Source organism: Capricornis sumatraensis, chromosome 13, assembly GCF_032405125.1.
Source record: "Capricornis sumatraensis isolate serow.1 chromosome 13, serow.2, whole genome shotgun sequence".
NCBI classification, from domain to species: Eukaryota; Metazoa; Chordata; class Mammalia; order Artiodactyla; family Bovidae; genus Capricornis; species Capricornis sumatraensis.
This window is the reverse complement of record NC_091081.1, coordinates 82,085,992-82,112,794: the sequence shown is the minus strand read 5'-3', so window position 1 is coordinate 82,112,794 and position 26,803 is coordinate 82,085,992. Positions and strand designations below refer to the sequence as shown.

General features: G+C 53.1%; 1 protein-coding gene across 2 annotated transcripts in view; it reads right to left on the bottom strand.

Moving 5' to 3' along the window:
- Positions 1-26,803, bottom strand: part of TMEM181 (transmembrane protein 181) — a 63,251-nt gene that overhangs the window by 3,253 nt on the left and 33,195 nt on the right. Inside the window, exons 3-16 of one of the 2 annotated variants that reach the window (XM_068984893.1) lie at positions 22,008-22,063; positions 20,472-20,562; positions 19,133-19,254; positions 16,339-16,476; positions 10,725-10,805; positions 9,096-9,195; positions 8,550-8,680; positions 8,243-8,334; positions 7,096-7,153; positions 4,139-4,241; positions 3,556-3,607; positions 2,001-2,083; positions 940-1,029; positions 68-134 (exon numbers count right to left, since the gene is read on the bottom strand). In XM_068984893.1, the coding sequence (XP_068840994.1) occupies positions 68-134; positions 940-1,029; positions 2,001-2,083; positions 3,556-3,607; positions 4,139-4,241; positions 7,096-7,153; positions 8,243-8,334; positions 8,550-8,680; positions 9,096-9,195; positions 10,725-10,805; positions 16,339-16,476; positions 19,133-19,254; positions 20,472-20,562; positions 22,008-22,063 (1,264 nt within the window). The remainder of the gene's footprint in view (positions 1-67; positions 135-939; positions 1,030-2,000; positions 2,084-3,555; positions 3,608-4,138; positions 4,242-7,095; positions 7,154-8,242; positions 8,335-8,549; positions 8,681-9,095; positions 9,196-10,724; positions 10,806-16,338; positions 16,477-19,132; positions 19,255-20,471; positions 20,563-22,007; positions 22,064-26,803) is intronic. The other variant, XM_068984894.1, reaches the window with a different exon arrangement.

Genomic DNA, 26,803 nt, shown 5'->3' with positions numbered 1-26,803 from the left:
GCGCAGAGGCAGGCTGAGTGCTTCCCGCGGGACAGAGAGCCTTTAGCAGAGACGGGACTTAACTTACCCATAGATCACGTCGTCATCCGAGTCGTTGAGCATGGAGAAGGCGGGGTTGTCCTTCAGCTGCGACTCTGAAAACCAACAAGCATTGTTGTGTCATTAGCCGGGAGAGGCCGGGTGCTGTCCTAGGAAAAGAATGAGGGCCGGAGAGAGCTGGATTCCTGTCCCCGCCTCCACCGGTTACGGCTGGTGTCGAGCCGGACAGGTGGTTCCGAGTCCTGGCCGGGGACGTGCTCACCCACAGGCCAGGACAGCGCGGGGAGGCTTGGTGGGAGCCTGAGGGGCCTGAGCCCCCTGGAGGAGACCGAGAGCCAGCTGCCCCACCCCCTGGAATCCCCCAGGGCCTCACAAGAGCCAGGCCACCCTCCTACCTGGGGCCTGAGCTAGCCCCCGGTGCCGGTCCATCACCGCGGACGGGAGCACCGCACGCTGCTGGGGCCTCGGGCACGTGCTGGGAACTCCTCCACGGACAGCCTGTGGCCAGGGCGCGCCAAGTGCTGCCCGGGCTCCAGAGAGCTCGCCCCCTTCTCATCCCGGGGCGGGAAGGCTGCCGGGTTTGCTTTTTGGTTTGGTCCCTGGGGAGGTGGGCTGGGGGTACATAGGGCTTTCTTCTGACGGTCGGGGCACTCGTGTTGTACAGATCGTTTCAGGGCACCGGGGCGGGAGGGGGGGGCGGCGCGTCATGATGCTGGTGTCAGGGCCCACCGACACGCTTGGTTCTCGCATGAGGGGCTGTAATGACAAAGAACCTGCTGGGCTCCACCTGCGGCTCGGGGCTCACTGTGAGCGCCCACCTGGCCTCCCTGCTCCAGAGCAGGTTCTGCAGCCACGGCACCCTGCCAAGGGGAGGTGGGCAGGGGGTCGGGGGCAGCTTACCATACAGGGCGTTCTTCGAGGGCGAGTACACAAAGGCCAAAGTGTAGAGGTAAAAGTTCAACAAGCCGTAGAAAGACAAGAATTCAGCTGGTGGCAGCGGTCAAGGGAAGCAGCAGGCCCAGACACGGTCTCCTTGGTCCTGTTAGCTGGCCCCGCCCCCAACCAGCTAGGCCCTTGGGGGTCCATGCCCAGACGTCGGGGCGCCACAGGGCAGGTCCAGCCAGAGGTCACGGTAACCTTCCCGGGGCACCTGGAACCCCCAGGTGAGCTGTGCCCTCTCCTATCCGTGGCAGGACCTGCTGCCATCAAGGCACACACAAAGGGTGGGAAGGCCACACAGGTACGGGTGAGTCAACAGTGAAATGCCCTGGAAACAAGACTCTAAAAACTTGTCTTTCTTAGTCTTTTCTGAATTACAGACCCTTTAGAGAATCTGATAAAAGCTTGGTGTGAGATTCAGTTACCGAATTGTGAACAATCATGCATTGACTCCAAGGATTTAAGAGGCCCCACAGAAAGAAACCAAGACATCCAGGGTGAACCCCAAAGTGTCCTCTGATGGATGCCACCACTGAGAGCGGAGAGGGGAGTGCACAGCCGACCTGTGCATGCATCTGAAAGGGGGGGTGAGGCCTCAGGGATCGCAGGAGCCCTGCCCTGAGGCACCGGTGTCCCCCACAGCTGGACACTCCTGGGAGGTGCTAAGGGTTGCCCTCTGGGAGACAGGACTCCTGAGTCAGGCCTCGGCTTCTCCTCAGTGCTCAGCAGGGGGAGGCAGGCAGCCCCAGCCTGACCCAAGGGAGGCCCCTCTGCAGTCCCCGCCCCACAAAGAGGACAGCTGAGGCAGGTGCTGGGGTCCCCAGGCTTGACCCATCTGGCGAACAACCCCCGGGGATGGCTGAGCCCCGCGGCCGCCTTCAGGGGCCTCTCACTCGGGGGGACAGGTGTGGGGCCCCCAGGGTGTGCTGTACAGGTGACCTGCCTCTTCCGGACGCTCAGAGGCCTGAAACGCTACCCACCCCACTAGGCTGTGTGCCTGACACCTTCCCAGAAAAGGATATAATTCTGGTAGTGAGTCGACAGTTCAGCTACGAAATTGTCCTGTAATACTTGTGCTCCGAACCTTAAATAAAGGATGACGATGCTGAAAAAGAAGGGAGGGAGGAACAATATGTAAAAACGTACGAAGAAACGGCACTAGCTTCATATGTCAGTAGACTTGCTACTTTCGCTTACTCTAGTCACGATTATTTCTGCATGGAGACTTGCACACACATGCACGTGCACACACGCGCACACGGCCTCTCTCCTGACACGCGTGACGGCAGGGTCCTGGTACCCAGAGCCCACCTCCCCTCCCTGAGGTCCAACCTCCGCTCCGGCCAGACTGACTGCTGAATACAGCGTAAACCAGGTCTCTTCCTTCCCGGCCAAACGCCCTGCGAAGGGCCCCCATCACTGAGAAGGGAACCCGGGCTCAACCTGACTTCCTGGCCACCCTTGCCCTCCCATCCTCCACCCCCACACACTGCTGTCCCCGAGCCCGAGCTTCAGGGCCCGACTTCAGACAGCAGATCCCCCTCCCACCCTGCTAAAGCAGCCACAAGCCCCCAGCTGTCATCACACCTCTGTTTTCATTATGGCACTTCCGCTCTTTATTAATTTTTTTTTTAATCACCACCTTCCTCCATTGGAATATAAACACTGCAACAGGGAGGAAGGAGCCTGCCTGCCTGTTCACCAGGGCAGGTGCTCCATAAACCTCTGCTGCACCAAGAGGCCAATCCCCTTGAAAGTCAGATGAAGAAAGATCACGAAGCCTAAGCGCTTCAGGGAGGATGTGCGGGGGCGGGGGTGGGGGGAGTTTGTGTAGAAGGAGGTGAGCTGAGTGTGAGGCTGCACCAGGGCTGAGGAGAGACGAGCGACAGCCACACACGCACCTGTACCTTCAGGTGAACGCAGAGGCGGAATAAAACCCAGCTCGTTTTGAAATGCGGGCTGAGTTCACATGGCTCGGTGAGGGCAGCAAAGGAACCCAGAGGCCTCCAGGATCCTCCACCCCACACAGCTGAGACCCCAGAGCAGCAGTGGGGAGCTGGCCCTGAGGAGCCCCGAAGAGCCCCCACCAGGGGAAGGACCTCATGCCCACGTCTCTGCCGGTTGCACAACCAAGAATGGAGAGCAAAATGCAGATGCTACGCTTCTCTCAGGGTTTTGCTTCTCCTTTCAGGGTTTCGATCTCGGGAGCAAGGACCTGGGATTCATTCAAAGACACGGCCTTCTGTGCCTCCCTCAGGTGAGGTTCAGGGACCCCCGCTGGAGGAATGCAAACAAAAACAACTCCCGCCCACAGACCCGCCCAAGCACAGCACCCTGGCTTCTAATCCTCCGACCCGTGTTCTGCTGTACATGCTGCTTCCACACAAACGTCAGGGCAGGGAGAGGGTGCAATCCTGTCTCCCCAGGGCCCTGCCAGGCAGGGGAGGGGCCTCTGACCCTGCCGACACCTGGTAAGCAGCACCCTAAAACTAACCCCATAGACGGGGACAAAAGATACTCGTGACAGTCGAACAAAAACTCACATCTTGCTTCTTTCAAGCAACAAAGTCTTCTTACCTGATGACGAGCACGACAAAAGTCAACACAGTCAAGAATTTTAACCTGAGATCTGAAAGAGAAATACATACACGCTTCTTAAATCACCAAGCTGGAATTAAAATCCACTCATCCCAGAGAGCTTGAAGATAAAGAAGAAAAGAAAGCCAAACTCTCGGAACAAAACCCCCTCCCGTGTGGACTCCACTGTTAGTACCTGACGCCCAGGAAGACACGCTGTCCCACCTTCCTGAGTCTGGAAGGGTCTGTGGCCATTACTATTTGGTTGTCACAGACTGGGGGACAGGACCCTACGAGATCAGGTGACTTTCCCTGATTCAAAGAGAAGGAAACCCCCAGCCCCACCGCCTCGCTCGGAAGGTGTGTTCCAGAAGGATCCAGGCAGCTCCAATAGCCGGGGCCCCAGCTGACCTCCGCCTCGACTGGGCTCCCTTCCACCCTCGCCTGAGGCACTGTCCACGTGGCCCAGTCACCCCAGCAAACCTGCCGAGGATCCCCCCCGCCCCCCGCCCCTGGCCCCAAGGTGCCCGCCTCCCCGACCTGGTGGGCGGCCCTGCACCAGGGGTGGGAGACCAGCACTCACCTACGTAAGGCATGTGACCCAGCTCGGAGCAGGCCCGCACGATCAAGAACAAAAGGTACAAGATGTACACGGCGGCCACCACCATGAAGAAAACCTTCATTCCCTGGCAGGAAGCAAGACGGGCCCTTGAACGACCGTGGGGTCTCAAGGGTGGTCTCTCCCTCCGATGCTGTAAGCGGGAAAGCCGAGCCTTTTTAAAAGGACCCGGGGTGGAGGGTCACTGCCGTGAGCAGCACAAGGACACGCGGACTCTGCTCGTGCGGCACAGGCGGCCGGCTCACCCAGGGGCGCACCCCGGTCCCTGGTCATCAGACGAGCGAACGCCTCCCCGGCGCACGGGCAGCTCTGGGCCCGGGGCCCGGAACGTACTAGGTGCTCAGTAAACGTGGTGGCTCCCGCTTGCCCCTCCCCGGGGTGAGGGCCTGGCTCCCTGCCCTGCCCGGGAAGATCACGATGTGGGTCCAGCCCGGATCTCAGCTTCTCTGGACCTCGGTTTTCTTTCCTGAGGACCGAGGGGACTGACCCAGACCATCCAGAAGACTCTAGGTTCTGTGACCCTGAGGACGGGAACACAGGACGACTCTCGTCTGTACTCAGGAGCTGTGACAGCGAAGCTGGCTGACGAAGGCCAGGCCCCACTGGGCTGGGTGCGTGGTGCCCCTCCTTCTGCAGAACTTCTGCAAGAGTTCAAAGCCTCCTCTGCACCTGACACCCCCAACCCCCTCCTCCCGCCCCAGCGCTTCCTTCTCAGAGCCAGGACCGCCCCGCACAGTCAGCAGACAAAGGATCTGCTCTGCCTCCTCAGAACCTGTGGCTTCAGCCTGGGCTCGGTTTTCTCGTCTGTAAAGGAAAAGGGTTTCGTGGCCTCCATCCTGGGCCCCTTCAGCTATCTCCCTAGAAGCCCATGATTTCAAGGGTTTCCTTTAGTAACAGGAATAGACTGCTCGGTCTGTTCTTCCTGCGAGGGCTCCTGAGCCCTTGGCCTCCCTGACTGCCGGGCTGAGGAGGGGACAAGTGACCAGAGCTGTGGTGACCCTGCCGTGCCGGAGCCCGGCCCAGCGCTTCACCCTCCTTCTCTCTCTCAATCCTCACGACGACTCGAGGGAGATCCCACCACTGCCCACTGCACAGATGACACGGGGAGGAGGAGGGAGGGGCGGCCGTGGCCCAGGACTGTGGGCTTCACCCGCAGGCCTGGGGAGCCTCGCCAGAGCACAGGACCGGCCTGTGACCTTTGGCAGGACGGGCGTGTGACCTTGGGCAGGACTGCTTGCCCCACGTCCTCCTGTGAGAAGTGAGCAGTGACCGTACCAGACAGAAACTCCCTAACTGTAGGTTAGCGTCAGTTCAGTTCAGTCGCTTAGTTGTGTCAGACTCTTCGCAACCCCATGGACTGCAGCACACCAGGCCTCCCTGTCCATCACCAACTCCTGGGGTTTACTCAAAATCATGTCCTTTGAGTTGGTGATGCCACCCAGCCACCTCATCCTCTGTCGTCCCCTTCTCCTCCCGCCTCCTCTTTGCCGGCATCAGGGTCTTTTCCAATGAGTAGCCTGGGAGGTGCAAACTCAACCAGCAGTGTCAAATGTCATCTGTCACCGGGGCTGCAGAATCCTCTCTGACGAGGTGTCAAAGCAGCTCCTTCCTCCCCTTCCTTAGTGTCTCCACCCCAGAGGGGCTGCCCTGAGGCCTCACCCCTCAGGAGACACAGCTGAGAGCCTTCCTGGGGCGTCCAGATTCCCCAAGGGTCCGCCCCGCCCCATCACAGCTCGGGGACAGTGTCTCCTCTGTCTGGCCCAGGACACCTCCCCTTCCTCTGCAGCTCCAGGGGCACCCTGCCTTGCAAACCTACGATAGCATCCCAGGGCTAATTCAAAGACAGAGAGGACAAAACAAATAAATACAGCCTCCCCCCAGTAACGGGAGCCTGCAGTCCACAAGGACACACCTGCTGGGCCCCTGCAAGCTGCAGCACTGGTCTCTACTTCCCATGCCTTCTCTCCCTCACAAGATCACATATCCTTTGAGAGCAAAGGTTATGACACGCTGTTCGTAAGGTACACACTGAACAACCTTCAGAACTCCTCACACTCACAAGCAGTGGAGTGGAGAGGCTACGGGCACTCTGCTGCTGGAGTCCAGTTGGGAATCAGCGCTGGCACCAATCCCTGTGACACGTCTGTCTCAACCGCTTTTCAACACGGTATCGTCATTCACTACACTTCTCTCCTTTTCAGACAGCAGTTCCCACAAAGAACCACAGACTTGATCACCCTCTGCAAAGCTGCACGGGGAAATGCCGGAAAGTCACCTGGGGTCAGGATTCAGCTCTGGGGCTCGCCCTGCCCGGGGACAGGACTCCAGACCCCCCGGCGGGGGTCCGGGTGCCCCTTAGCCCCAGGCACCTCCACGCCTGGGCTCCGTGGAAGCTGCACCAGGACGGGCTACCCACAAGGCACCGACACATCCTGGGCCTCGAGAGGAGGCCACACTCTGGGCTGGCTGTCACTCGCGTTAAGTAAAGACGCTGGGATCCGCCTTCCCAAAGTGCGAAAAGTTTCAGGACCGAGACAGCGCAGCGTCACCCGGAGCGCCAGGCCCTGGGGCTGTAGAGCTCGCAGGCCCACGAAGCCAGCCCCACTCCGCTTCAGAGAACTAAATGGACAAAATGTCTTCTTAATTGTTCTACAATGTTCCTAGAAATCGGCACGTCTGTGCCCTGGCGCTTCAACCATAAACCAAGGTCGGGGAGTGACAATGCAGGGCTTCTTTTTCCTACCATTCAAACACATCTCCCCCAATTTTCCTCCCATGAGCTTTCTATGGCCCTTGTCAAACAAGCAGTTAGCCAGCTGTGTCAACGGCACAATTTAAGTTAAAAAATTGAGTTGTTTTTTTAAAACAGCAGCTAAAAAAAAAAAAAAAAAAAACCCGCAGGTTTCACTAACAATCCTTACCTGAAAATTTCCTGTGTCAACTCGATACTGGTACATTGGATCATGTAATTCATTGACTCTAAAGATACAATGTTAGGAAAAAAAAAGCCATAGATTAATAACTAGTTTATTTTATACTTTCTCTCCCTTGGCTTTTTAAAAAATTTACTAATATAATCTACTCACTGACCAACCGTAAAAGATTTTTGAAAAGGAAACCTTGGTTTATGAGAAATCTTGAATTACCTACTGAACGGCCCACAGTCCTCAGTGTTGTAAAGTACAGTATTTGTCATTAAGAGAATCTCTATGCTATCTCAACTCTGAGGCTGATTTTCCGGGCACCCCGTCTATGGCACGTATGGCACCAGGACACAGATGAGCGCCTGAAGACGGCAATGTGCGCAGCCGCTCAGTCCCGGCTCTTTGGACCCCATGGACCGCAGCCGGCCAGGCTCCTCTGTCCGTGGGGTCTTCCAGGCAAGAATACTGGAGTGGGCGGCCATGCCCTCCTCCAGGGAAAGACAGCAAGAAAGGTAAACATAAACTTCCATGATACTCATTTCAAAACAACACTGGTCACTTGGATGACAGGTGGGCAGGGAGAGAAGTGGATGTGAGCTAAGTCGTACCATTACTGTACCAAGAAATGAGATGTGCCAGCTTCCAAAATCATATCCCTGAGATGGAACTAGTTTCTGCAGAAAATTCTGTTTGGGTGAATCAGGCTGTTACTACGTTAGGCTTCTGCACGGTGCCTTTTTACTGACAGACAGAAATAGTAAAGATCAATTCTGGGAGCTGGTGTGAGGACGGGAAGCTTTACAGACACAAACCAAAGGAGACAATAAAAACATCTGGGGACAGTGGCAAGCCAGGAGCCAAATGGAGCATCATCCCTACAAATGAAGCCTCTGCCTCTCGGAAGAAGATATCTCAAATGACGTGTTATTTTCCCTTTTCCACCCGAGACTAGAAGATTCAGGCATGCCTCTACACACTGTTCAAGCAAAACTGAACCCGCAGCTCAAGTCACATGAGCAAGCCTTGAAACCCTGGGTGACAGATTCCCTTCTGGATGAGTTCACAGAACACGGTCAACTCTGAGTCTGCCACATTATTCAAAGCTTGCCAAGACTGTGGTTTCATGTAGAAGAAAGTTACTCACGTCTGCCATATTCCGAGGGTAACAGAAGCCAACCACAGTAGTCCAACGATGAAGAATTTAGGCAAATAGAAAGTCAAACACTTCCTTTCTCCCTTAAAAGAAAAAAAAAAGTAAAAAATAGAGAAGCTACTAATCCTTGCAAACCATTACCCCCTCATAGACCACACCGGATCATAGATACTCAGATCATGTTCACATGGCACACATCTTCTGTGGACTGTGAGGCTGATGGCAGGTTCTCAAGGCCAAGTCCACCTTAGGACCATCACCAGCGTCTGGAGCAGGAGGGTCAGCACCAAGGGCTCACCTGCACCCGGATCCCGTGGTACACGCACAGCCAGAAGAGCAGCAGGGCACACAGGAACACAGACTGGAACAGGTCGTCCAGCATCCCCGGGAACCAGCTGTTCACCAGGAAGGACAGGGGGAAGAACGGGTCTGGAAGGCAAGGGGCAGGCAGGCCTGATGAAGGCGGAGCCAGCGGGCGCCCCAGCCACAGGAGCGCAGGGCTCAGGATGGCTTTCTCCCCGGCCAGAGCCCAGGGGATGGTAGTGAACTAAAGGCTGTCTTGTTTTGCAAACTGAAAAGCCACTGAACAGATTGCTCTGGGGATGACTGCAGAGCGCCGTCTGCTCTCGCCAGCCGCGGCTCTGGAAGGAATAGCTCTCTGGGGCAGGGGACAGAGGCAGACAGCTGGGCTCCCACCCTGAGCCAAGTCCTCCAAGCAGGGGGGAAAGTGCCCGCCCCCCTGAGTCCTGGGGCCACATCCCGTGCATTGCCTGTTCAGGGCCCCATCGCCCCCGGGATGCCCTCCAGCTCTCGGTGTGGAGAGGGACCGCGCCGAAGGGCCTACCGTTGTAGAGCAGCAGCAGGGGCAAGAGGATGGACATCCACTTCTGCTCGATGCCCCAGTCTCGCATGGAGAATTTGCGGAGAGAGTGCGCGAACAGGCACTGCGAACCAGACCAGGCCCCGTCACCGTCTCGGCCACGCCACATGGCATCCCTTGACGGCTGTTGGCCCGCATCGAAGGTCTGGGGCCAGGCCAGACCTGCTGCACTAACCCCGGGCTGAACTGACACTGAGACCGCCAGGGACAACTGTGAAGCAGCCGTTATCACAGGACGGGGGTCGGATGAGGATGGTCACGGCCGTGACCCCTCTGGCCTGGCCTCCTCCTGAGCCAGCTGCTTCTATCAGGAAGGACCGCCCAGGGCACAGGCCACACGCCCCTGAGGTGCGACTCACAGGGGACAGCGGCTTCTGGGGGACACCAGAGCACCCACAGGAAAAGCCCCAGAACGAGGCTTACAGCCACGGTCAGACAGTGGGCCTGTTTTCAAACGTGTGCCTAAAGGGGCCCGGCTCCTGGGAAAGGCTTCTTTACAGCCTTTAAAGCATCACGCAATTTGGGATTTCTGCGCCTGGCGTCATTTCTTGTTTTTTCTGCGATCTAACAGAAGCCAGTTATCTACTAAGCAATTCGGATGTCCTGGGCTAATGGCCCATCTCCCCGTCTGTTAGAATCAGGCCCGTTTCTCTCGTTTGAGAACATGGGGCCCTGGGGGCCAGTTCTTTGGGCCCCAGAGTCTGGCTGCAGAGCCACAGGCAACAGGAATCCTTTAAGAAACGGCGAGGATCTCTGACCCAGGGTCGATGGCACTTTCCCACCTCCCTCCATCAGGGAGCTCCCTGGGGTGGGGTGCGGGGTGCCCTGGCCGAGCTCACTCTCTCTGAGCTCTGTGGCCGGGTGTGGCCCTCCAGCCACTCCCAGGTCACCACTGCCTGGCACCTTCCTCCATGTCCCCTGGGAGCCTGTGTCCTGCGAGCGGTCGGTTTGCAAAACAGCAAGTCCCTTGGGTGGCAGCTGGAGCAGCCACCACTGCAAAGAGTGGACCCACCCCCTGGACGTCGGCTCGGGGCAGGCCCCTCCTCCTTCCTTCAGTTTACAGACGCCCACCCTCGCTGGCTGGGCACCGAAGGGGCTGCTTCTACTTTAATTAGCAACTGCTTCCCAAACTCATGGTGCCCTTGTGGACAGACACCTCGGATCCCAAAGGAGCCCTGAGCCTGCACATCCATCCCCTAATCCTGAAGAAAGCCCAAAGACCGAAAGGTCTGGTCCACTTCTCCAAATGTAAAAACCCAAAAACCTGCTGAGTCAGCACTCAGAGAATGTCACTCAAACAAGGCAGAACTCCTTCCGCCCAAGTTACAGGGCACTTGTCACTCAACGCTGATGACAATTCACTTGCGAGTCAGTCACCTGTAATTGCCACGACATTACTCAGAAGTCCTTACTATGACACCACCGCATTCCTGCAGCGCCGCGCCCGGGCAGAGTATAGAATATTCTGTACCGTCAGGTCGGCCCACTGGATGGAGTGTTTCAGAGTTCAGATAAATCTCCCACACTCTGACAACCAGAATTTGTAAACTAACTTTGCCCTTGTTAGGATTCCATGAGGTGAACGGTACTCACAGTGACAATGAAGGTAAGCACCACAAAGACGAACCGGAACCAGATTTCCAAATGGGAAAACGCAGGGTCGTAAGTCTTCCACTAAAATGGAAAGCAGGAAAACAATTTGGGAAAAAATTCATCTGAAAGGAAGTACATCACATCATTAACAATAGTCATCTTGAAATGTGAGATTACAGGGAATTTAAAATGTTCTCCTACACTTTCTGACATGTTCTAAAATTTTAACACTTAGTATGTTTTTATATTAAAGAACATATACTTTGTACCAAGAGTTAAAAATGGTTTTAAACGGTAGCATACTAATGATGAATCTGGCAGATAATTTATTCTATAATAATAATGAGCATTTGGCTTTTAAATCTCATATCAAAGATTGATCAATGCTATCAATCTCTTTATTAGAAAAAGCCATCAGTGAGTGGGGGGTGGGGGAACAGAAAAAGCCAGGCTTTCTATTAAAAGAAAAAAAAATAGTTCTAAAAATGCAAAAAATGTGAGTAGGTATGATGATCTAAAAGACACTAAATGAAACAGAAACATGAATCTGACACAAGAAGACACTGGAATTACAGCTGCCAGTTCCCGTGCTGAGCAGTCTCACTCATATCAAGTCTGCGGCTAACAGGGCGAGGAAGGAGCCCTGTGTGCTGACAGCAGGCGGAAGGTAGCCCTTCCCATCCTGCTCAGCAGCCAGGTTCATCCCCAGACCCCAGGATACGCGCTGCACCGTGCCAGGAAGGACCATCATGTCTGTGCTGAATTAAAATCAGCTGAGTGATGTAAAAACTGTAACAGAGCAACAGTTGAGTGAAGGACTCAGATTTCCCTCACCTGCCTGCAGCGTTAGACACACACACACAGTGGACACGAAGCAGTGAAGGGCCATAATGGCCCGCTCACGGGGCAGGGGTGCGCCCTCGGGTCGCCCCACACTGTGCAGGAAGCCAACCCGAGCCTGCAGTCTCCCTGAGTTGTGGATGCCCCGCGGTGAGGGCAGGGACAGAGCTAACCAGTTGTGACTCATGGGGCAGAGCACTGAGAGAGCACAGAGCTCGCTCCGGACACCTGCCAAGGTCGTGCCCCCACACCTTCAGCCGAATGTTGATCTGTGCCTTAGTGTGGATAAGCCACCCAAGGCCGGGAAATCCCCAAAAGGAGCCCTGGCATGCACGCAGGGCCAGCACAGTGCCTTCCACGGGCAGGATCCCCGGCACGCACGCAGGGCCAGCACAGTGCCTTCCACGGCAGGATCCCCGGCACGCACGCAGGGCCAGCACAGTGCCTTCCACGGCAGGATCCCCGGCACGCACGCAGGGCCAGCGCAGCGCCTTCCACGGCAGGATCCCTGGCACGCACGCAGGGCCAGCGCAGCGCCTTCCACGGGCAGCAGGAACACGCACAGGGGTCTGTGGAGCGCACCGCCAGCACATTTTTTCTCGGCGGTGGGGCAACATCAGCCTTACACTTGGTGCTGCTCTGCTCCCAACAAGCAGAGTTTAAAATCCAGGCCTGAAGAGATTGAGCTGCTTCCACGTATCGTGACCACGTCCTGGACAGAGCTCAGCGATGTTTATGAGAGTACAGAAGTCCAGCAATCATAAGCTCTGGCATTAAATCAAAAATACGAGACATGTACAAAAGCAAGAAAATACGGAACAGGATGAGGAAGAAAGTAATCCGTTGAACTGACCCAGAAATCACAGATGATAGAATTGGTAGATAAGGACTCCAAGCAGCTAGAGGAGCGTGAGGCCGAGACCGGGAGGCTGATCAACAGCAGATGAGACATTGCAGAGGGTATAAACGTGAACACATGAACACAGAGCAAAGGAATCGACTTAAAATGGAACAGAAAAAACGCACAGAGCATCAGTAAGCTCTGAGACAACTTTAGGCGGCTGAGAAGATGTATTAATGTACCTGGAGTCCTCGGATTCCTATTGACGGAAAGAAGGCAGGAGGACAGAAAAAATATTTGAAGAAACAGTGGCCAGAATTTTCCCAGATTTGATGAAAACTATAAACTCACAAATCCAAGAAGCTCAACTGTACTCAAAGGACAAGAAATAGGAAGAAAAGTACACCAAGGAACACCATAATCAAACTGTTTAAGTAAAGGAGAAAAAAATCTTAAAAGTGAGGGTAGGGGATGGGTAAAGGGGAGGAAAACCGTTATAGAAGACAAATACAGGATGAGAGATTTCTTGTCAAAAAATGCAAGCCAGAAGACCAGTATTTTCAAAGTACTGTAAATAAACACAATACCACCACACGCCCATCGTTGCTGCCATTTAGCCGCTCAGTCGTGTCTGATTCTTTGCGGCCCCGTGGACTGTAGCCCGCCAGGCTCCTCTGTCCATGGCATTCTCCAGGCAAGAATACTGCCATTTCCTCCTCCAGGAGATCTTCCCAACCGAGGGACTGAATCTCCTGCATTGGCAGGCGGATTCTTTACTGCTGAGCCATCGTGGGAACTACACACCTATCAGAACAGCCCAAATTACAAAGACTGACCCACCGAGTGTTGATGAGACGAGATGTGAAACAGCGGGAACTCTCACAGGTGCTGGCCGACATGTGAGACGATAATACGGCCGCCGTGAACCCAGCGTGTCTTCATCAGTGACACAGGCCCCTGCCACAGGAGTCGGCATCCCATCTCTGCGCACCCAAGGGAAGCGAGAGCGCACATCCACGCGAGGGCCTGGACATGGGGGTTCGCAGCGGCTCTGTAACGGCCCCGAACTGCAAACAATGCAGGCGCCACGAGCAGGTGCGTGGATACACTAACCGTGCCACCTTCACACAGCAGCACGGAGGGATAAACTACTGAGCGCCACTGCCATCCAGCAGCGGCCGGGCACTTAGGCCAAGTGCAAGAACTCAAACCTGTTGCACGGTTCCACTTACATAGAATTGTAAAAAAAAAACAAGCGAGTCTGCAATGCAAGCAGAACTATTAACAACTGATGTTACTAGAAAAGTGGAAATCACGGTGATTAAGAACATATGAATTGTGACATCAGAGATTAGGGTTCAAACTCCAGCTTTTCCATTTCCCAGTTGGGCAGTTTACTTAAATCACATTAAACCTCAGATTTCGCTTCCATAAAGCAACTGCTCTGTAGAAGTATTGTAACATTTAACTAAGCTGATGCACAGAACAAGCTTAGTGCAGACCCTGGCAAGGAGCGAAAGCTCAGCAAATAAGAGCAGCTATAATAAATCCAAAATAATACAGCTACTGTGATGATTGCTTAAGAGGAAATGTAAACAGGTACAAAAGTTAAAAGGAGAGAATCACAATCAAAGACAAACCAAACAGTGACCCAAACCCAAATGACAGGGTTGAGTGAGGTAAACCCGGGGTCGGCGGGGGGAATCACTGCTGAGCACTTTGGTAGAAGGCTCTTAAGAGGGTGATGTTCAGACAGGTGATGGAAAGGAGAGATCCCTCGCTGGGGAAACACGGTGCTCTCTTCTTGGCATATTCTCGAATCAGAAGGATGCAAACAGCAAGGTCTAAAGCACAGGTGTTATCACAGGACGAGAGCAAAGTGCACCTGAGCTCGGACATCGGTCTCAGGCCCTCTCTGAGTTCAACTCCTGCCTCGTGAACTTCATGACGCAGGAAGAACGCTGATTGGATTTTCTGAGGACAAAGTTCGAGGAAATCAGTCATACAACAAAGAACAGAATCCAGATTCAAACTCAAAGATCAGGAGAGGCTGGGGCAGAAAGACAGAACCCTGAGAAGTTTCGGAGCAGAGTGTAATGTCTGAGCAGCATCTGAACTGTTAGAAACCAACCACAGAGGCCGGAACAAAGGAGACCAGGCTGACCTGGGGCCATGGGGAGAGAACCCGGAGTCCGAGGGATCCATAAGGGAGGAAAAGAAAGGTCCTTGGTGGGGATGAAAAAGCCATCTTCAAACACCTGCAGCGCCTACAGGCAAAGAATAAACTCGCTCTGGGTGGTCAGAGACAGGACAGGAACAAAAGTAGTGTGACTGTGACCTCGGCTGCCATCTGTCAGCACACAAAACGAGCTGGTGCTGGGCACGGCCCCAAGCCCAGGCAACGTCCAGAGGCCTCCAGGAAATGGGGGAAACCGCAGAGGCGGGAAGGTACCTAAGGGTGCAGGAGGCACCCACACACCTCTCAGTGAAGGGGTACCCGGTCATCCAAATAAAAACCTGTCTATAAATACTGGTGGGCTTCCCCTGTGGCTCAGCTGGTAAAGAATCTGCCTGCAGTGTGGGAGACCTGGGTTCCATCCCTAGGTTGGAATGATCCGCTGGAGAACAGAAAGGCTACCCACTCCAGTATTCTGGCCTGGAGAATTCCACTGACTAGAGTCCATGGGGTCGCAAAGAGTCGGTCTCGACTGAGCGAGTTCACTTTCACTATACATACTCGCAAGCAGTGTTATTCCTAGCAGCTAAAGGATGGAAACAAACCGAATGCCCGTCCACTGTCGCCTGGGTACACGAGAGGCGGCACACACACAGTGAAACAGCATTCAGCAAAGAAGGAATGAAGCGCTGATGCCACCAAAGCACGGATGGACTCTTGAAATCATGGCTCAGCGAAAGAAGTCGTTCACAGAAGAGCATGAAGGGCATGATTCTGCTCGTATGAAATGTCCACAACAGACAAATCCATACAGACAGACAGCAGATGGCTGACTGCGGGGCTGGGGGAAGGGAAGCGGGGGCCAACCGCTCACAGGCTGCGTTTGCGTCGTGTGAATTACTGTGTCGCATGAATACATCACAGAACAGCGCGATTTGAGAAAGGACCCGCTGGCACCTTCATTCAACAGTCACGGCTGTTGAGAAGTAGCTATTTCATGGCAGAAGTAATGGTGGCACCGGGATCTGAACCCAGCTCTTCTGTCTGGTCTAAAACCCGCGTTCTCGGTCACCACACTCATTATTCTGACTCCCAACGAGCAGAGGGGACAAGGAGGCCGATGTCAGCTGGGCGAGAGACAGGGAAGTCTAACCATCAGAGCTTCCCAGGTGGCGCTAGTGGTGAAGAACTCGTCTGCCAGTGCAGAAGACATAAGAAACGGGGGTTTGATCCCTGGGTCAGGAAGACCCTCTGGAGGTGGGTATGGCAACCTGCTGCAGTCTTCTTGCCTGGAGAATCCTGTGGACAGAGGAGCCTGGTGGGCTTCAGTCCATAGGGTCACAGAGAGTCGGGCACAGCTGAGTGACTCAGCACACACAACCATCAGAGCTGTGTGATTCGGGGCACACCTGAGAGCAGGGACCCCTCCCAGAGGTCAGCTGGGTCTAAGTCCACTCAGGCCTGGAGGAGGGGGCCCCGCCTTCCCCAGAGGACTGCCCCAGTACCTTCCAACTGCAAGACTACTCTCGCTAAGTCTCAGGACACCACGATCTTCCAATTCCACGCTAATTCAAGCTAGCCTTCACTCCATGTATACTTAATAAACTGGTTTTTTTTAATAGTTCTTAGAATTGTACATGTCTTCCACCATCCAAAAGAGCATGATTTCAAAGCTGTGATTTATTTCGGTCATTCCACAGAGAATGGGAGCTACACAAATGAGCCATGGAAACACTGTGGTCAGCCGGTGTACTCACAGTGAAGTTCAAATCCTTGACGGGCCGCTTCAGGTGTTCGAATCCCACCGTCACTGTATACTTAGTATAATTCAGGTAGCTGAGGTGAGCCACGATGATTTCTGCACATTTCTGCAAATGCACAAGCAAGATCTGTGTCTGTGTCCTTAAAACACGCAAGACTCACTCTCTCCCAACTGACTCGTGAAGTGGCCCATTCCACCCACAGAGGGTCAGCTCGGAGCATCTCCAGGGAGCTCGCCAGGAGCCCAGGGGAACTCAGATGCCAGCCGGAAGCAGTTCTCAGAAAGAAAGAACCAAATGGACATACTTAGAAACAAATAACGCATGATTTATAATCATCAGACCTTCTCTACTTCATAGGATTCAAAACAGTACATCACCTTGAGAATAGACTTCTGGTTGCCAATGCGCTGGGGAGGCATGAGAGAGCTGGATTGGGAGTTTGGGATTGGTAGAAGGAATGTTATTCGGGCTTCCCTGGTGGCTCAGATGGTAAAGAATCTGCCTACAATGCAGGAGATTTGGGTTTGATCCCTGGGTCGGGAAGATTCCCCTGGAGAAGGAAACGGCATCCCACTCCAGTATTGTTGCCTGGAGAATCCCATGGACAGAGGAGCCTGGCAGGCTACAGTCCATGGGGGTCACTATTATATATTGGATGGATCAACAACAAAGTCCTACTGGGTAGCACAGGGAAGTATATTCAGTATCCTATGATAAACCATAATGGAGAAGAATACGGAAAAGAATACACGTATGTATAGCTGGATCACTTCGCTGTACAGCAGCAGGGAATGCAACACTGTAAGTCAACCCTACTTTCATAAACTTAAATGATAATATGTCACCTGAATAAAAAGGTGAGTTAATGCAACCTGAACTGACATTTTCACAAATACACTAGTGCAGGAGGCATGCTAGTTAGGACATGACTGCTCAGAGCCCTCCGCCTAACCTTCCCTCCTCTGTGGCCCATCTCTGCAGTCGCTGTAGGATGCACGGGGCGGATCACGCGTTTCCCTTTTCTCCCCTGGCCTGTGGCTCCCACGCAGAGCCCCTGCGGTCTCCGTGGTGTAGTGTGTGTACCCACGGACCAGCCGAGCCCCAAGCTTTCATCCTTCAGGATCACGAACGGGCCTGCTCGGGTCTCCCCCACGGATGTGGACATGGACTCAGTGGCCAAGCCAGCCCAGGGCCGTGAGGAACACGCAGGCCTCCCGGTGGCACCTGCTGGAGCCACGGCTCCGACTGGGGCTGAGTCACCTGCCCTTGGGCAAGGCTTCCTGAGCCCGGGATGTCCTGAAGACGGCAGGAGGGCAGCTGGCAGGGCAGAGAGCTGCCCCAGGGGACAGGAGAGGAGGCAGAGGAGAGGGGGGTGCGCGGTGTCCGCGGGGTGGAGAAGGCAGCTGCTGGGCCGGTGGTCCCCACAGCCCCCACGCCCACCGTCCCTCCTGTCTATCCTGCGTGGCAGGGAGGGGGGGCCCCGGGCTCTCATATCAGCACAGACAGCTCCAGCTCTCGCTTCCTCGCCCACCTCCATCCTCACCGCTCTCCGCCAACCCCCAGGGAGGGCATGGCCCCCCAACTTTACAGATGAGGAAGAGACATTTCAGAAACTGGCCCACTGTCCCCGCTAACACAGGGAACGAATGGAGGAGGAGGAGGGGGCCAGCTCCATGGCCTGGGCCTCCCCAGGGGACCCAGGGCAGGATCTGGGCTCAGCTGAGCAACAGACACCACCTGAGTAAAAGGGGCGGGGCGCACCGTCAGCTCCGCCTCCAGGGGGCCTGGTCTGCTCAGATGGCGGTTCTGACCCACCTCAGGACCGTCCAGCAGACATTGATGCAGAAGGGCCAGAGCCAGCGGCTGGCCTCGGACAGAACCACTCCCATCTGAATGCCTTCACGCTGGGAAAGGCTCCCCAGCCTCTCCCATTACTACCAGGAGGTGTGCGTGGATGTCAAGGGCACAAGCTTCGGAACAAAGTGCCTGGGCTGAAGGCCTGGCGCTGTCACTCACTTGCCATCTGTGTCATCCTGGGCCAGGGTCCCGCCCTCTCTAAGCCTCAGTTCCTCCTTCTACACAAGGGGGCTCTCGGACAGTTCCTGCCCCAGGAATGGAATGAGACCACGTGTGGAAAGTACCGCCACGAGGCCCTTCCTGATACTATAACCAGACGCGATCTCTTCGGGGCTCCCCGTGTTGTCCACGCCCCTCCTTGACCTGTGAGGTTCCGACAGAGCCTCCGTACTACAGCAGGACCTACTTCCCACCCTTTGGGTTTCAACGGAACATGGTGCCCTACAATGAGGGCTCCTTTCCCACTGTGGACCCTCCCCTCTCCCAGCCCGGAGCCACATGCTGCACCTGGGGCGGATGCTCAACAAAGGCCAGCCGCTCCCGACGAGGCCTGGCTCCCAGGGCCCCACGTGGGTCGGGACATGCATCCCACAGCTGGGAACAACCCAAGGCCCGAGCGATCCAGACAGACCACGGACAGCGGCAGACCACGCTCACGTGAGGCAGGCAGCCCATCAGCGGGCATCTGCGGCCATGCCAGACAGGCGTGACACAGACAGCACAATCAGGCGCCAGGGTGCGTGCTTGTGTGCGTGTACTGTGTGAGCACACGCATGTGTGCACATTTCTAAGAATTTATAAGGTCTTGGTGCATGGGTTGGGTAGGTCTTCCATGCAATCAGTGGTGTGACTTAGCTTCTTTACCTAAGAAAGTAGCTCCACCCACAAGAATGCGGCAAGACTCCGCCGTGCACCGGTCGCATGGACTCACCTCTGCACACGTGAGCGTCCGCGTCCGGTTGTGAACTTTGTTATGGATGAACTTGGTGGTCCCGTCCTGAGCTACACCATCAACCTTAACAGTCATGGTGAAGGTTGTCTGAATAGATGTTTCTACAGAAGAAGAATCCCAGTGTCAGAGTCCACGAGGGCCGGTCACACCAGCAGACACGCCCGCCTTCCTGGATGTGTGTCAGCCCAGGGAGGTCCCTCTGCGAGTTGGCAAAGCTGACATCCGCCAGCAGAGTCGAACCCTCCCTCGAGGGTCTGCCTTTGACCCACCACCAACCTTCATCTCACACAAGGCCAAGTTATTTCATGGCTGGTAAAGTTTTATATTGTACTTTCCCGTATACATTTTAACCTAACTTCATACCACGATAAATATAAGTTTCTTATTTTTCTGATTATATAATCTCTTATTTTTCTGATTATATGCTCATTGTTAAAAAAACATCTAGGAACACAAATACAAAGATAAACATAAAGTATTAAACGTATAACCCCACCACCCGGGAAACTATGATTTCATGTTTGGGTCCATGCTTCCAGACGGTTTTCTAGACACACAAATGTGTAGTGCTATCGGATTTTTTAATGCTTTTTAAAATGTTACAAAAAGGGGTTGATTTTTTATTCTAAGCATTTTTTTTCCATTTAATTTACTGCAGTCATTGGGTTATCTTTCCAATTCTTTCAACTGAAGCACCTCTCTGAATCACAGTATGTAGAGAACGAGGTGGCCAATGCTCTCAGTTCTCGGGAGCTGCCGTGGGTGGACAGAGCAAGGTCATCGCCAACGGTGGGTGCTTTGGACGGGATCTCTAGGCCTTTGCACCGCAGGTGTTTTGAGGCCAGCTAATTCCTCACTGTGGGGAGTCTGTCCTGTGGCTGCAGGATGGTGAGCAGCATCTCTGGTCTCCACCCTCTGCTAGCGGCCCCTGCCCCCCAGCTGTGGCGGGCATAATGTCACAGTGTCCCGGGACACTGTCAAGTGTCCCTGGGCACCAGGACCTAGTTCTCTCCTCGGAAGCCCCTGGAGGAGGCTGCCGCTGGAGCATCCACAGTATGCAGGCTTTGAGCCAGGCTGCCCAGCACCCCTGGGCGAGGCCTGGAGCCCGGAGCACGACCAGTAGCCCTGAGGGCCTCCTGGGGCTTCCGGAGGGCGGCATCGTCACTTGCCCTGGAGGACATTTAGGTGGCTTCCAACTTGCTGGTATTAGAAAGAATAACCACCATCATTACAATTCATCTTTGAGCAGTTGCTAGAAGATTTTAAAGCTCTTTGAACCTTAAAAAAAAAAATCATTCTAAAGTGTCAGGCTTCATACCTTTTGATTGATCCAACTCGACAACACACGTCAGCCATAGCTGCTGATTATATGTAGACAGCGGTTTGGAAAATATTTGAATTGGCTTTAGCTGAGGCAGAAAGAAAGAGAAGTCAAGTAATCCGAGTAACTTTTTCAGCTGAGTCTCCAAATGCCTCATCTTAAACATACAACATTCAAATTTACACAAAAGGTTGAAACGTTAGCTTTGGAAACAGAAACATGTAGTTTTCCTTTAGACAATGTAAGTGAAATTCTGCCGTCCGAAAAAGAACGGACTAACTTCTCCTGCAGTCTACGTCTGATTCTCACCAACCACGTCTAAGCAGGTGGTTTCTACCCTCTACAGCGTTGGGACAATATAACCACTTAAATAACAAGAAAAGGCCTCCTTGGAGAAAAAAAAAATTAAAGTGCATACGATGATGCAAATAATAAATTAACAAAGGATAACAATGAGTATTTTCATATTCACAAGAATCATTTTTTTAGTATCAATATGCCAGGTCTATCACCGACGTGTTATTTTCAGCTTTCATGGTCCTGGAAAGAAAAATTAGAGGGGCCCACATTGCCAAACAGTGAGAGATTTTACATTCTCAGGCTCCTAAATCACTGCAGATGGTGACTACAGCCATGAAATTAAAAGACGCTTGCTCCTTTGATGAAAAGCTATGATAAACCTAGACAGTGTAATAAAAAGCAGAGACATCACTTCACCCACAAAGGTCTCCATAGTCAAAGCTATGGTTTTTCCAGCAGTCATGTATGGATGTGAGAACTGGACCATAAAGAAGGCTGAGCACCAAAGAATTGATGCTTTTGAACTGTGGTGTTGAAGAAGACTCTTGAGAGTCCCTTAGACTGCAAGGAGATCAGTCAATCCTAAAGAAAATCAACCCTGAATATTCACTGGAAGGACAGATGCTGCAGCTGAAGCTCCAATACTTTGGCTCCTCAGCACAGAGCTGACTCACTGGAAAAGACCTTGATGATGAGAAAGACTAAAGGCAGGAGGAGTAGGGGACAACAGAGGATGAGATGGCTGGATGGCATCACCGACTCAATGGACATGAGTTTGAGCAGGCTCTGGGAGTTGGTGATGGACAGGAAAGCCTGGTGTGCTGCAGTCCATGGGGTCACAGAGTCGGATACAACTGAGAGACTAGACTGAACTGAAAGATATTTGAACAAAAAGTATGAAGAAAATTCCAATAAAGATTAAAAAAAAAAGATGTGCACATGAGAGGAATCAGGATGAGCTAACCAGCCACTGGAAATGAACTGCTGCTCCCTAAGGGGTAACACCACCATGCATCCCCAGCACTGAGGTCACAGTTACAGCAGAAAAGGTAATTTTAGCAAATTAGGACCCAGAGGCCAGCAGCTGAAGGTCAAGTAAGAAATGTGTGTTGCCTGAGAAGCAAGCTGCAGGGCAAGGAGGAGGTTGATCTTAATGGCCCTCTAAGCAGGACCATTTCTTAGTGACTCAGAAATTTACAGGGCCCACCAGCTGCCACTTAAACCCAGTCTTACCTTTTTGCTATTATTTAGTGAAAAATTAGCTGCAGAAGTCTGGATCACTTTGGGTCCTAAAGCATAGCAGAGAAAGAAAAAGCAGGTTATAACTACATTGATAATTCATCTATTGATTTTTTTCCCAAATGCCAAGAAACTCTCATATATTATACAGAGGTAGTCTTTTTCCTGGTCTGTCTTTGGAGGCTTTATACACACACACACATATATACACAAATACACATATATACGTATGTAAAATATATAAACATATGAACACAGACATACAACATCCACTCCGCTGCACACGATGACCTCCCAACTCAGGCGAACAGAACGTGACACCACACGACACAGCCGATTTCCACGGGGTTCCGTGCGCAGTTCCCCTCACTGGCCCCTGCTCTCTGGGAAGACTCTCTCTGCAGTGTGTGGGTTTAAGAAAGCACCAATGACACAGATACCATCTACACAGCTTGTATAAAGACTTCCGCTGAAATATTATACACCTCGATCCATTCACCCAATTAATCCAACCTTCCAAAAATATTAAGTTGAGGATTTTAAGAAGGCATGACATATACTAATATATTCTCAAGGTTTTTACCAAAACAACAGAGAATCAAGCTTCAAAGAATCTCACGCCGTGATATTTCAGAGCTTTTTGGCCTTAAAAGAAGTCGTCAAAGGAAACACCGTGAACCTGATTTGGTTCAGAACCGGATTGTGCTGTAGCAAACCCTCGGCAGCCTGCTAGTGTTCCAGGCTGTCCTGCGGCCACGCCCAGCCTGCTGCCAACCACCCTCTGCTTGGAGCAGGAGCTGCCCGAGTTAAGAACTCAACCGGGGCAGGAGCACCCCTCTGGGGTGTGTCTACGCAGGCTGAGCGAGACAGGAAGGAGGCTGGAACCCAAAGACAGGCTCATTTCAAACTGACTCACAATCCGAGTGTGCTCCTGCCCCAGGAAGTGAGGCAGTCTGGTCTCTCAGGAAGGGTTAAGAACTGGGAGTCAGGAGATCTTGACTCGAGTCTCAGCTAAAGGCTCTCTGGATCTCATTCCCTCATCTGCAAAGCCCAATGGCTCCTCAGATGCTCCTAACTCTGAAATCCTGACGGCCTCAGTCTACAAAGTAACTTTCTTTGGCGCTAGTGGTACAGAACCTGCCTGGCAATGCAGGAGACCCAGAGACACAGGTTCGATCCTTGTATTGTGAAGATCTCCTGGAGAAGGAAATGGCAACCCACTCCAGTATTCCTGCCTGGAAAATCCTATGGACAGAGGAGCCTGGTGGACTCTGGCCCACAGGATCACTAAGTGTTGGACATGACTGGGCACACGTATCAGCAGAAAGTCACTGGGAGCAGAGGGCTTGTGATGGCGATTTTGTATTTCCACTCGACTGGGCCCATGGTGCCCAGATACCTGGTGAAGCATTACTCTGGGTGTGTCTGTGAGGGTGTTTCTGGATGAGACCACCTTCTGAATCAGCAGACTAAGCAAAGTGGGCTGCCCTCCCGGTGTGGGTGGATCTTGTCCAAATTGGTGAAGCCTGGACACACCAAAAGCGGAATCAGGGAGGATTCGCTCTCCACTCCTCTGTCCTCCAGCTGGTAACACGAGCCCTCACCCCTTTTCAGACGCAGGAAGTACGTTGTCGGCTCTCCTGGGCCTCCAGCTTGCCGACTGTGGAAGCTCTCAGCCCCCACAGTAACGAGAGCCAAGGCCTTATGATAAAGTATCCCTCTCTTATCTCCCCCCCGCCCTCTGTAGCTCCCATTGATTCAGTTTCTCTGGGGAACCTTGACTCACACAGATTCTGGTACCCAGAGCGGTTCCCTAGGATCAGCAGGGAGAGGGTGAGTTTTCTACACTGGCTCTGGGGGTTCTGGAACTGACTCTCTAATCTGATTAAAGATGCTAATGACTGTATGTCCAGTAGTAAAATGAGCATGGATGGTCCAGGAACATATGCAAAATATTTTCATTAGATACTCCTAACCAGCCATTTATTACAAGCAGCAAGGAGTTAAGCGACTCTGTTTAGGGATACTTCAGAACATTCTTGGAAAACTAACAAACCTAATGCGGATGGCGGGTTGCCCCTCATGTCACTGGACGAGGTGGTGAGAGACAAGGATGGGCTCAGGGACTTGAATTCTCAGCTCAAGGGCCGCATGCCTGATCTGAAAGCGCCTGTGTGGGCCCCGACGGACACCCTTATTTCCTACGGCCACAGGGCTGAGACTTCTGAAGATCACACCAGAATCTCATCCTGCGACTGGCTGAGTTACAGCCCAGCTGAGCAGCCAGCCTCGCAGGCAGTCTCCCTGCTGAAGTGACTGTGCTGACTGGGAGAGAACAGGAGGCTGTTCCAGGGACACGCGGGAGGGTCCTGATGAAGCTGGGTACACTAAATTCCCACGAGTCCTTTCCCAGTGGGACACTCTCCCCATTCCCCTTGGAAGGGGCCTTCCCGCCTCCTCCTGACGGACCAGCCCTGCCCCGCCTAAGCAATCAGGGACAGCTCCTCGGAGAAAGTGGCCACACGGGACCACACCGCTTCTCCACGTGACCTGCCCTCTTCACCTCTAGGCCTGTAACTAGACTCGCATCCCAGCAGGCCCTGGAGGGGGCACGGGACCCGTGAGGACGCACGCTACGTGCCTGAAGAACGACCTGAGTTTCCTGATTTATGCAGACAGAAATCCAGGGAACACAGTGTGCGACGACAGCGGAAGGAATGTGAAGCCGTCTCAGGCCCATCGGATGGATATGGGCTCACTAAGCAGAGACTCTGCACTGAAAAGCTGTAGCTCAGGGAGTCGGAAAGGGCTGCCAGGGTCTGACTGGGTGGTTGGCTAACACAGGGACCCAAAGGTGGTTCCAGTGAGTGAATCAGAAACGCTGCACCTGCCCAGGTTCAGTGTATGGCGGGGGGGTGGGGGTGGGGGTGGGGTGGGGGTGGAGGGTGGGAGGTCACAGACTTAGGGGGTGGGATTTCTAGGGTGGATCTGTCATTTAAGACCTACTGGGAGAGTCCAGAAGACATGCCTTTCACCACTGGTGTGATTTTGCATCCCTAAAGGGCTCTATGAATTGTCCTGCTCTGCAGGCCGGGCCTTACCATGGGAACTACGGCCCCCAAGCTGGGAAACAAGAGGCAGGGGCAGGAGCTGGATCCCAGGGGAGGCAGGGCCACGAGGTGACACCAACTGCCAAAGGCATGGTGGGCGTGCTCACCGTGACGGACAGCAGAGTCATGGCAGTCAGACAATCTGATCCCCACAGACCTATGGCGTGAGCTAACTGATCGGGGTGGTCCAGATGTGAAAGACACAGGAAGCCTCACAAATCCCTACTCGATCTGCATAAGCAGCAAAGTTCAAGTCAAGCATACAAAGGTCTAATGCACGTCATGAAAATAGAGAACCATGACCCAGCAGCAGTTTCCAAATATGAGCCAGTTTACAGACCCAAAGGCCCTTGAACAAAGGGAAGGCTGGGTCTCCTTGAGAAAGCACCCCAGTGCACCACCGAACACTTGGACTGTCAGTCATTCTCCTAGAGGAACCTCAGGTCTTCTAGGACAAGCACTGGGGAAAATCAGATGATTAATTTGGGGAACTGCTGGACACTGGCTCTGAACTGATGCTGATTTTAAGAGACTCAAAACTCCGCTGTGGTACCAGAGTAGGGACCTATGGAGGCCAGGTGATCAATGGGATTTTACCTCAGATATGCATCACAGTGGGCCCAGGGGGTCCCCAAACCCATCCTACAGTTAATTTCCCAGTTCCGGAATCCATAATTTGAATAGATAAACCCAGCAGCTGTCAGAGCCTGCATACTGCACCCCCCCGCCTCCATGGTTACCTCTATCCTATGCTCACCGCTCTCACCCCTTATCTGCTGCACTGGAACCGGTTAAATGGTCTGTCTCCTCCATCAAACAGCATATTCTGGATTCCCCAACACCCAGGGCAGGTCCCAGAGCAAAACAGACTCTCCCAACACAGAGAACATGGTCAAGGGTGCCCAGTGCTGCCAAGCTGAGCGTAGGCCTTGGCTGCTGTGAAGGGCAAGACCAGGGTCACCCCTCTGTGCATCACCTTTCGTGATGGGGTCATCAGGGGCTGAGAGCAAGTGGGTACAGCTAAGCTGAGTGAATGGCACTGCACCAAGGTAACTGTAAATGATAAGAAGGCCAAAAACTGCTCCTCACCTCAGGGAACATTCCCAAATTTACGCTATGAAGACACCATCATCCTGATACCAAAACCAGACAAAGATACTATCAAAAAAGAAAATTACAGGCCACTATGTTTGATGAATATAGACAGAAAAATTCTCAACAAAATATAAACAAACCAAATCCAACAGCATAAAAAAAAAAAAAGATCATACTCCATGACCAATTGGGATTCATCCTAGCGTCACAAGAATGGTTCAACACACGCAATGTGATATACCCTGTCGATAAAAGATAAAATCCACATGATCATCTCAATAGATGTGGAAAAAGCATCTGATAAAACTCAACATCTACTCATGACAAAAACTCTTATCAAAGTGGGTAAAGAGGGAACCCACCTCAACATAATAAAAGCTATTTATGATAAACCCACAGTCAACACAATACTCAATGGCAGAACGCAGAAAGCCTTCTTGCTAAAATCTGGACCAAGGCAAGGAGGCCCACACTCACCACTTTTACTCAGCAGTGCACTAGAAGTCCCAGCAAGGGCGACTGGACAGGAAGAACGAAAGTTACCCGAATCGGAAAGGAAGCGGCAGAGCTGCCACTGTAGAGCGG